This window comes from Leiobunum rupestre, chromosome 2 (assembly GCF_980474605.1).
Source record: "Leiobunum rupestre chromosome 2, qqLeiRupe1.1.hap1, whole genome shotgun sequence".
Classification (NCBI taxonomy): Eukaryota; Metazoa; Arthropoda; class Arachnida; order Opiliones; family Sclerosomatidae; genus Leiobunum; species Leiobunum rupestre.
The window spans coordinates 24,015,468-24,027,092 of NC_143385.1; the positions used below are offsets into that span (position 1 = coordinate 24,015,468).

The 11,625-nt window shown below is 42.2% G+C and overlaps 1 protein-coding gene across 1 annotated transcript; it reads left to right on the forward strand.

Annotated features, from left to right (window-relative positions):
- Positions 1–2,855: 2,855 nt before the first annotated feature.
- Positions 2,856–8,379, forward strand: LOC149956605 (uncharacterized). Its single transcript, XM_090166884.1, has 7 exons — positions 2,856–3,333; positions 3,397–5,785; positions 5,848–6,219; positions 6,282–6,836; positions 6,931–7,114; positions 8,135–8,255; positions 8,300–8,379. Exons 1-7 carry the CDS (start codon positions 2,937–2,939, stop codon positions 8,377–8,379), a joined length of 4,098 nt encoding a protein of 1,365 aa, XP_090023010.1. The 5' UTR covers positions 2,856–2,936.
- The last annotated feature ends 3,246 nt before the right edge of the window (positions 8,380–11,625 follow it).

An 11,625-nucleotide genomic window follows, 5' to 3' on the forward strand; every position in this document is an offset into this window, starting at 1 on the left:
CGTATTAACGCTTAAAAGGTGTGAGAGATAAGTGAGTGCGTATGCCGATAAGGGGCACCTGCGGGCGGGGGAAACGGGCCCCTATAGGGGCCCCCTTTTGCGGCAATATTCGGCGGGGTCAAAAGGTTAGCTGATTTACGAGGTCAATAGGTTATCTGCCCCTAAGGACACGATGCAAACAGCCGTTAAATAGGTGTGAAACGGACCCCCCTATAGGGGCCCCCTTTTGCGTACATTTTCGACAGGTCAAAAGGTCAATAGCTGGGGGCACCCCATTTTAGGGTCAATAGATGATTTACGATGTTACCCTCATAAAACCTGGGTCAATAGGTTATCTGCCCCTATGGACACGATGCAAACAGCCGTTAAATAAGGGTGAAACAGGCCCCTGTAGGGTCCCCCATTTTGCGTACATTTTCGGCAGGTCAATAGGTTAGATGATTTACGATAGGTTATCTGCCCCTATTCCGCAGGTGGTGTGGACTGACACGATGTTATGCAAACAGCCGACCCGTCATAGTTAATAGCTGGAGGCACCCCATTTTAGGGTCAATAGATGATTTACGATGTTATAACCCATAAAACCCAGGTGCTAACCCATTATAGGTCAATAGGTTATCTATGGCGGTGACACGATGTTATGCAAACAGCCTACCCGTCATAGTTAATGTCGAGTTGGTTGGTTTTCGCCGACAAACACTTTCGGCCCCCTAAGGGTACCGTAAAATAGCGGGCGGTCATCGGTAAAAGTGTTTTGGGAAAAAAAGAGAAGAGTGTATACAAATTATAAGGTTTTATTTATACATTCAAAGTTACAGTACATTAAGCGGATGAAAACGCTTAAAGATAAAACAATTTATTTTTAATATATTTATGGTTGGTAGATACCATATTAAACAAATTGTAAAAGTTAAATACACAAAACATATTTTGGTTGGCCACTGTTTCTTTAAAATCGTCAATAATTTTAAATGCTGTTACGTAATTGGACGCGTAGCGGACAACGGTATCATACCTTTCATGTTCATCCGATAGAAATAAATTGTTGGGTGCACATGGTTCTTTATACAATATTTCGTAAATTTTACGATAATTATCGGTTATAACGTAACCCATTAATTCAAAGAGTTTTTGGTTCACTTTAAGGAGTTGAATGTGCGAATTAATGAAATATTTGAGTCTGTCCAATTCTCGAGTTTCCGGCGCTTTGATTACGACCGACGCTTCGGATATCGTACTTTGCAAGGTTAATTCTTTTTGGTCAGACATGGCGGCGGTCACTAGCGCATCAGATAGCGGGAACGGTGATCGAAAGGGCAGCCTTTGTGGATCATTTATTTGTTCCCAGTGGCCGTATAAATCATCCCAGGCGCGCGAAGACATTTCAAAGGCCTGGTGTGTGATTTTATTGCATAGAGCTACAGATATATCGAGCTCAGACGTAAAACCCGTAGTAACGAAAAGCTCGGATGAAAGTGAATACCGAGGGTTAACTTTCCGCTGAGTCGGATCAAATTTAGACATTTTAGTGGGCCCAGGAACGTTATCTACACAGCTTCGTTTAGACATGATGCTCGAGAAACGGTTTGTAGTGTACTGCCGATGGATGACGGGGATGAATCCCTTATATAGCGATAATAATTTGATGACGTAATCAGGATGATGTAATGGGTTGACTCAATGACTCACGCGATTAGTCAAATTTTGCGGTGTTATGTGTATAGCGACGCCCATATTGGTAAACCAAAGAGATAGAAATTCTACAAGTCCCATTAAAAGTAAAATCAACGCGATTAGTAATGCGTTTTTAGGATTGTTCGCGATAAGCCGACTAACGGGAGAGGCGGGAATAGAACCTTCCATACCGGAAGTTATCGTTAAACTAAATTTATCAATAAACCAAAAAACGGATTTAAACGTTATATATTTTATAAAAAACCAAATGACATACAAAGTATTAAAATAAACAAAAAAATAAAATAAACAAATGACTAAAATATACAAAAAGAAATATTGACAAATAACTAAAATATAGAAAGGAATTATTTACAAATGAAAAAATATACCAACAAATGAAAAAAATATATACAATAATTAAGAGGATCTATTCCACATAGTTTATGGGGCTCCATAAAATTCTACGAGCAACAACATTCATTTATAACCATTTTTCAACAAAACGTTTGTCCCCAAAAAATATCTAACACTTTGAAACGTCTTTTTTAAAAAGTTTTTGAGTATATAACCATGACCATCCTTCGACGCTTAAAAACAGCTGTGAAAACAATCGCTTTTTATAAACATTTCGGTGCACACTATTTTAACAATACCCGATTTGACGCGTCATGTTAAATTCAGGAGTCAAACTTAATTTGCATCGTAAAAAAGGTTAGGGTTGACACAAAAAAAGAGCCCCTAAACAATTTTCCCTTCAAAGAAAAAGACCGTAGGGGCCCACATTGTTCTATTAAGACTCGAGCGGCGTGGCCCCCAAAGGATTCCACCCTAAGGGTTTGGTGTCTAATAAAACAGCGGCTCGTAAAAAAAATTGGGCCCGCTCGGAGAACAAGAAGGGCACCGTCAAAAAGTTTTTTTCGTATATTCATCCAGCTTTGTCAAAATAGTCAAAAGAGTTTTCTGCGGCTCTTTTGAAAAACAACTATTGTCAGCGATAAAAGGATGAACAGCCACCAAATTTATGGGTCTATCATTAAAGTAGCCCTTGATCCATCCTTAAATTTATGGGCTTAAAAAACAGTGGGTCCATCTTTTAGAAAACAATCGAGTTTTATATAATAGAGTTTCGACTTAACGACGTGATATTATTTTTATACAGCCTCAAAAGATACGTATAAATAGAGCCCTATCGGCCAAAGAAACTTCACTAATCAGCGGAATTCTCTAGTTGGAAGTCGTTTTCTTAGCACCTAGAAAAAATGGATAGCGAAAGCTTATGTTGGTTTCTAGACGATTTGGAGGTAAATAGACCCTGGTCCGTACCGCAACTACTGCAATTTTATTACGGAATATGTTTATTTTTAAATTTAGAGCCGGGGTTTGCACCAAATAAGTTACCCGCAATCTTTAGCCGTCTGAGTTTTAAATTAATTTTGACGGTTATTGAAATTTTTGAAACTGTTCAAGCTATCCCCCACGTTCCAGAAGCGTGCCAAACGGTAGCCGAACTCCGATTATTTAATCAAGCATTACCGCCTCGGTTAGGCGAAATTATTGAAGCTAGATATAATAAGCGGGAAAAAGAATTACTCGAACTCGAGTGGGATGCTATGTTGGGTGCCGAATATGACGAACCTGTGTTGGACTACCTGAAGAGTAAGTTTTTTTCTCGTACCGAAAAATATCTAAGAAATTAAAATATATATTTATTTTTTATAGACGCCCCTGAAATTGTCACGGTGGATGATGCTGAACCCCGTGAATCCGCCGAAATGGTGGACGACTATTTCAACGAACTACTTAACCAAAGCGGTTACGGGGAGGCGGAGGGAGATTTCCCAATTGTGGGGTATATTGAATTTGAGGACCCTAATTGCGTAATTTTGGGTCAGAATGAAAAACAGTTCCCGAACTTCAATATGACGGGAATTGAATTGGAAGCTGAAATATCTAATAATATAGCGGAAGGGCTTGCCAGGGTCACTGAACGGGTATTACGCGATGTAAGTCCCGCTGACATGGTACAACTAGTAATCCGTAGTTCGGCGCTGGGTGCGGCGCATCCCGATATAACCATTTCATTTAGGAGACGTGACCAAATTGATATCGAGGCCCTTCTCGACGAGGTATCCGAATCTATATATTCAGATGAGGAAGAAGCGTTTTTCCTGGCACCCGTTAATTTAACTTTTTCCATTGTCCGTCTCCCCCAAGGCGGTGGCCGTACAAAACGGAAACGACTAGAGACCTTTGCCCTGTTTTCTAGAAATAGACGATCAATTGTCCGTATTGCGAACAGCGACTCAATCTGTCTCGCTAGAGCTCTTTGCGTCGGTGTGGCACTGTGTAAATATCAGAACGAGCCCGAAAACAAAAGACTAAAAACGGTCTATGAAACTTTGTCGCATTCCAAAGAAAACAATGTGGCTCAGCGAGCCGAGGCGCTCCTCCTATGCTCCAAATCGGGTGTCCGACCGAATAAAGAATGCGCGTCGCCCGAATCGATTAGAAAATTTAGAACGTATCTGAAAGAATACGATATTTTAATCTATCAAATTAAAAACAGCTGGCCGACCTTGGTGTACGATTCTAGAGTAAGGGGAGGTATGGACAGAAAACGTATTGTACTTTTAAACGAGGGGGCGCATTTCAATCTAGTTAAAAATCTGGCACCCTTATTCGGGAAAGAAAAGTTTTGTTCAAAGTGTCTAGAGGGGTACAGACAAGATAGCACCCACGCGTGTTCAGACTATTGTTTCGCGTGTTGCAGGGCCATAAAATGTACCGGAGATATAATAAAATGTCCCGACTGTTTACGTAAGTTTACGGGCGTCGATTGCTACGCGAATCATAAAATAAAATTAACCGGCGATAAATTATCATTATGCCAAAATTTATTTCATTGCACGGAATGTTCGATTCTAATCGATTTGACTAAACGCGACGGCCAGCTGCATTCTTGTACCGAACAGTATTGTACCGTTTGTCGTAAGTTTTCCCCCTCGGGACATCAATGTTACATCCAAGTAATAAAAGACCCGCGACACCCGTTACCCCGTTTCGATTCCAACGGTCAGCCTACGCAAATGTGGATATTTTACGATTTTGAAACGGTCCAAACCAAACGGCACCCCGATAAGAAAAACTGTTATATTCATCAACCCATTTTATGCGTGTCGGAAACTTATTGTGTCGCGTGTGTTGATACCCCCGACGTAGCATGCAGATTTTGCGGCGTTCGCCAAAGACAATTTCTGGGTTCAGATTCCGCGCGAAACTTTTTCGAATATTTAAGAACACTGGCTCGGATAAGAAGAGTGACCGCGCTGGGACATAATGCCAGTAATTATGATACGCAACTCCTATTACAAGTTATAATGGAGAGTGCCGACTCGTTTGAGCCCGATCCGATAATAAATGGAACTCGCATCTTGCAACTGAAACTACACAATTTAACTCTATCGGATTCGTATAATTATATACCCATTCCTCTGTCGAAATTCGCGGATACGTTCGAGCTGGGTCGCGAATATACGAAAGATTTTTTCCCTCATTTTCTATTCAACGTAGTTGATAATAATTTTGACATTTACAAACCCGAACAAACAAACTACGTCTCGGAGAACTCGCTGCCCCCCTTGGAAGCTTACGGGGCCCAATATTTCACGGCGAAAGACCGCGAAAGTTTTAACAAATGGTACGCTCTCGAATCCGAAAAGAGTTCGGGATTTAATTACCTCGAAACGTTAAAACTCTATTGTTCTAGAGATACCCACATATTAGCTAAGGGTTGTTTAAAGTTTATGAAACTATTTCAAGACTTGTGCGAAGTTAATCCGTTTAGCGTGGGTGTGACTATCGCGTCAGTGTGTAGTTACGTGCTAAGGAAAAAATTTTTGGAGCCAGAAACGATTGGCATAATACCGGCTAATTTGTATCGGTTATCCGAGCCTCAATCCACCGAGGCTTTAGAATGGCTGGCTTGGGAAGCGCATGTCCGGAATGTTACCATCGTATCAACGCTGAATGGTCGAGAACCGCGTGCTGGAAAAATTAAAATTGATGGTCTAATCGGTGAGAAAAACGCTCTACAATATCAGGGCTGTTGGTAAGTATTATTTTAAAAAGTTCGAAGAGACAAAATATAAACAGGTTTTTTTTTCATTAAAGGTATCACGGTTGTAGGACTTGCTTCGGGGACTCTGTAAATAGGAACCAGCCATTATACGCTAACGCGAGCGATACCCTTAATACACGATTTTCCAACACGATGCGGACAACCAATAAACTTAAAGAAATGGGTTATACCGTCATTCAACAATGGGGGTGCGATTGGATTTTGGAAAAACAACAAAATCCAGCCATAAATGAATTTTTAAAAAATTCTAATTTTTCGGAAACTTTAACTGAACGTTTAGACCCGCGAGCCGCTTTTTTCGGGGGCAGAGTATCAGCCTTACGAACGTACTGTAACGTTGAAGGGACCGACGATAAAATATTCTACGTGGACATTTGCAGCCTGTACCCTTTTATAAACAAACGGTATTATATCGAAAAATATATATAACGAAAACAAATATTTAAGTGTGTTTTCCTTTTTATAGTGGCAAAGTCCCCGTTGGTCATCCGACAATTCTGCTCGGTAGCGATATTCCAGCCATTGACGATTTTGAGGGATTATTGTTATGTAACGTGCTCCCGCCAACCAATTTATTCCATCCTATTCTTCCGTATCGGACCGTTAACAAAAAGTTAACGTTTACCCTATGCCGGACGTGTGCCGATTTACGGTATCAGGGTGACTGCGAGCATTCTGACGACGAAAGAATGCTTAAAGGCGTTTGGGTAATCGACGAATTAAGATGGGCGGTAAATCGCGGATACAAAATTACAAAAAAAATTGAGGCGTGGTCATACACTGTGACGCAATACGATCCTGCAACGGACAGCGGTGGGATTTTTCGAGATTACGTTGACTGTTTCCTAAAAACCAAGGTGGAGGCGAGCGGCTGGCCGTCAGATTGTCAGACCCCCGAAGCCCAGGCTGAATACATTGCGGCTTTCGAACGTCATGAAGGGGTCAAATTGGACCCTACCAAAGTCTCCAAAAACGAAGGTCTTCGAGCCATCTCGAAATTAATGCTGAATTCCATGTGGGGGTCTGTATGGATTTTATTACCCCCCCCCCCCCCCCCATTGGGGTTATAAATCATATTAGGTAGCGTAATAGATATTAAAACTTTTTTTTTCCAGAAAACTCGGTCAGCGATCCATTGTGACCAAAACTGAAATCGTTGGCGAACCCAAAGTGTTCTTTGAACTGCTATCAAATCCGGAAATCAACGTAAAATCGGTTTTGACAGTCAACGATACGACTCTTCTAGTGAAATCAGCCCCCATCAAGGAAGCGGAAATCCCTCTAAAACATACAAATTGCGTAATTGCCGCTTATACAACCTGTCAAGCGAGATTAGTTTTATTAAAATATCTTGAAATAGTCGGAGAGAACGCGTTATATTTGGACACTGACGCCCTCCAGTACGTCTCGAAACAACCCCTTATAACTACGGGCAATTATTTGGGCGATATGGTCAGCGAGTTATCCGGTTATGGAAAGAATTCGTTTATTTACGAAGCCGCGTATGGCGGGCCAAAAAATTACTCGTTTTGGGTGAAAAATCCGGATACGGGCGAAAAATTTAACGTTACGAAAGTGAAAGGATTTCGAATTAATGTCGGTAATCAGCATATCATTAACGGCGAAAATTTAAAAACTATGCTAGGAGTGACTGACGAAGAAACTGAAATACCGGCGGCGTTTGCCGTGCCTCTGCCCAAACAAATCCGTCGACTTCCGGATCATACGCTCGTTAGCGTCGACTTGGAAAAAGCGTATCGGCCCGTAATGGATAAAGTTCGGGTTTTATCGAATTACCGAACAGTTCCATTCGGATATAAAATACGCGCTTAAAAAAAACCTTCGCTCTTATGCGGTCGAGCCGCGGGTCGAGAGGCACCGGTCTCCGCGGGTCGCCGTCTCGGCGTTCGAGAGAGAGAGGCGCGCGCGTTCTCTCTCTCGATCCGCTATCCGCGCGCGTCGGGGTCACGAGGGGGGTGTGTCTCTAGCGCGCCGGCCGCTTTCCACGTGGCAAGGGGGTGTGTCACGGGAAAACGTGTTTTGTTATTGTCAAAAATAAAAAATATTATATATAAAAACAAAATGTCCATTTTATTTCATTCTGGTTTCAGCTACGCGGTGATAATGTACCCTTTTTATCACAGTTGTAACATCATACTTTGCGGGCCTAGCCAAAGTGGTAAGACATATTTCGTAGAAAAACTGATTAAACATTTAAAACAAATGTTTGAACCTCAAATTGAAGAAATCCACTGGTTTTACGGCGAGGATCAGCCAGGATACGATAAACTTAAAAAATATAACGTTATATTTCATAAGGGTTTACCCGATCCTGACTTATTTGACGGCTCGAAACGGATACTGGCGGTTTTAGACGATTTAATGGGGGCGGGTCAAAAAGGAGAAGTTGCCCAATTGTTCACCAAAGTCTCGCATCATCGTAATGTTAGCTTTATCTACATAAGTCAAAATTTATTTCATCAGGGTCGCGGGTGTCGCGAAATTTCCCTCAATGCGCACTACATACTTTTAACGAAAAATGTACGGGACAAAACACAGATTAATTGCTTGGCGCGCCAAATGGCCCCTGATAATTCCAACTTTGTTATCGAAGCGATTTCTGACGCGACTAAGGAACCAAACTCTTACGTATTGATCGACCTTCAGAAAGATTGCCCCGACTCACATCGGATCAGAACTAATATTTTCCCAGGCGAGCAAGTCTCGGTATACATTCCGAAATAATACTTTTCCGAGGGTGGTTAGTTACCACACACCCCCCCAGCGAGTCGAATTCATTCGATGTACAATGTCTCGACGAGTCAGGTCGCAAAAACATCTGCTCGAATCGATCGGCAAATTAAAGGGCGTTAAGAGACGTAATATTTTAATTAACGCCAATAAAGAGTTGATCGAAGCGATATCTGATTGCGTGTATAATACTCTTATCGGGAATATACGTCTAACCACGCGGCAAAAACTACGATTAAAAATACACCGTAAAACGTTACGCAAAATTGCGCAGAAAAAATTGGGCTGGCAAACTAAAAAACGAATATTATTAAATCAAAAAGGTGCCGGATTTTTCTCGTTTCTTCTGCCTATTGTGTCGTCGCTCGTGGGAGCCCTAACAGGTTGAACATAAAAAATGTTAAGGTACTCGAAAAAAATGACTTTAGCGCCGATTACGCCACCCCATCAACAACTCAAACCGGATATTGACACGGAAATGGCGGATATTTTAAAAAGCGAAGCGCTCGATGACAGGACCAAGTGGAAGATATACGAAGAGATGCTACTAAAAAAGCACGCTCGAAATAAACCGATTGAAAATAACGATACGCCCAGTTACGATACATTAGTCAATCTGTTCCCGCTAGGATACAGAGCGAGCGCCCGAGCTATATTTAATCATTTGATTTCGGACAGCGGTCGACTGCGGTGGGACAGCCAGGGGCAGATTTTATTAGACGGTGAAATACAAACGGATTCTGATATTGTTGATTTAGTATATTATCTAATAAGTCCCCACGCGCCGAGACCCCAGAGTTGGTCAAAATTTAATAACCTGGTGGGTAAACTACGGAAAATCACCCCTCAAGCCTTCCCCACCACCACCCCATTACCGTCTACTTCGTTCCTAACAGCTTCCGCCCCCCCGGGCCCCCATCTTTCGCTCGCCTCCTCCAAACGAAAGAAAACTTTGCCGTCAGCGGTCGGGCCTAATTCTTTCGCGACACCTCGACAGTCACCGAAACTTTGGTCGCCTACTATTAAGAACCGTTTACGTAAAAAAAAAACGCCGAGTGCCAAAATTTTGAAATGGGAGAGTTACCGATAAACGTAACGACTAGACTTGAAAAAATATATTTCGATTCTCGTAATCCAGCTAGCTACGGGGGTGTTGAAAAATTATACGATTCTGTCAAAGAGCTCGGAATATCTCGGGAGAATGTTGAAACGTTTTTGCAAACTCACGACGCCTATACGTTACATAGACCAGTTATTCGAAAATTCCAAAGACGAAAGATTCGTGTAGGAAACAGACTAGACCTCTATCAGACTGATTTGGCAGATATGCGGTCTTTAGCGAGCGACAATTCCGGATACACATTTATTCTTACTTGTATAGATTGCTTTTCGAGAGTGGCATTTGCCGTCCCCCTAAAACGTAAGACCGGCGCTGAGGTTGCCCGCGCCCTGAAAATAATTTTTAAAGAGCGGGGCAAGCCCCGCGCTATACAGTTCGACCGTGGGTTGGAGTACGTTAATTCGACTGTTTTAAAACTCCTAAAAGAGGAGGGCATTAGACATTACCATTCCGAAAATAGCGATGTTAAAGCCGCGATGGTAGAGCGTTTTAATAGGACCCTGAAACAGCGCATGTATCGTTTTTTTACTCATAAAAACACGCGACGCTATCTCGACGAGCTGCCCAATTTAATTGATTCGTATAACGCCAGTTATCATACGACAATTAAAATGGCTCCCTTCGATGTAAACGACAAAAATATTCTTCAAGTTTATAGAAATATTTACAAACCAGGGCAGTCCCAGCCAGCCGCCCTCAAGCCCCGAAAATGCCGTATCAAAGTCGGCGATTACGTAAGGATTACCCGAACTGCCAGACCGTTTTTAAAAGGATACAGCGATCAAAATTGGAGCGCCGAAATATTTAAAGTTGTTTTCAAGAATACTAAAAGACCTCTTCAATTTAAGCTCGTTGATTTGGCTGACGAACCCATCACGGGATATTTTTATTTCAAAGAAATTCAACGAGTTATAAAACCGGAAGAATATACAATTGACAAAGTATTAAAGAAGCGACGCTCAAAGGGTAAAGTCGAATATTTCGTTTCTTGGTTAGGGTATCCGGCTACATTCAATTCTTGGGTTTCTGCTAAAGATGTCCGAAGCCTTTTACCTAACGATACCCAGTAATTCAAATCTCGAGATATTTCCGAATAATACGGTAGCCTGTTTCACGATAAAATTACCCGAACCTATCGAATTAAAGGGGGGGTGGGAAGTTGCGTTGGTGGAAATATTGTATCCCTTTTCGTTTTACAACGTGTTGCCCTATGACAATTACGTCTATTTCCGCGTTAATCCCGCCCAACATGGGGGACAGTCTGACCCTAAAATGGTCGGGACGATGCGAGAAATCCCTCCGGGGCATTACTTGAGTATAGACCATTTACTTAAAGTAGTAAACGACACCGCGCTATGCACCGCCGCTAATGTGTGTCTTACCCACGATCCGCTGAACGGACACGTGGCGCTGGTTGGAAAAAATATTACCCCCTATGGCGTATTTATGAGTGACGGACTGAGCAACACGCTAGGATTTGAAAGAACTAAAACTATCGCGGGCAGAAGCGAGAACCCGGCTCGCTTAAATTTCCACATTCCGCCCCAAATCTTCGTTTATTCCGATATCGTCGCTGATCAAGTGGTGGGCTCGTCGCTCGTCAAATTGTTAAGAATAATAGCGGTTGACGAATCAGCCCGATTTGGTACTCATATCGAGAAAACATACATTTCGCCGCATTACGTGCCCATTGAGAAGAAATACTTTGATACTATCCAAATAGATCTACGCGATGTTTATGGGAAACCAGCTCCTTTTGAGTTTGGCAATCTAACAGTAAAACTTCATTTGCGTCCAAGATGCCCTTAAGACACGTTCTTGAAAAAAGACGCTGCGTAGCGTGCCCGTACGCTCAATATTATGCCACTCAGGCGGGTGGCGCTATTCCCGACGTATACGTGGGATCGCCGTATCAGCGGGGGCACGGGCAATTCGGAAG

Bases quoted from the DNA above. Each gene is read 5' to 3' on its own strand.
- LOC149956605 (XM_090166884.1), top strand. From the start codon at position 2,937: ATGGATAGCGAAAGCTTATGTTGGTTTCTAGACGATTTGGAGGTAAAT. The intron at 3,334-3,396 runs GTAAGTTTTTTT...TATTTTTTATAG, and splicing joins TGTGTTGGACTACCTGAAGA to ACGCCCCTGAAATTGTCACG. The intron at 7,115-8,134 runs GTAATTGCCGCT...ATATTTCATAAG, and splicing joins CTCTAAAACATACAAATTGC to GGTTTACCCGATCCTGACTT.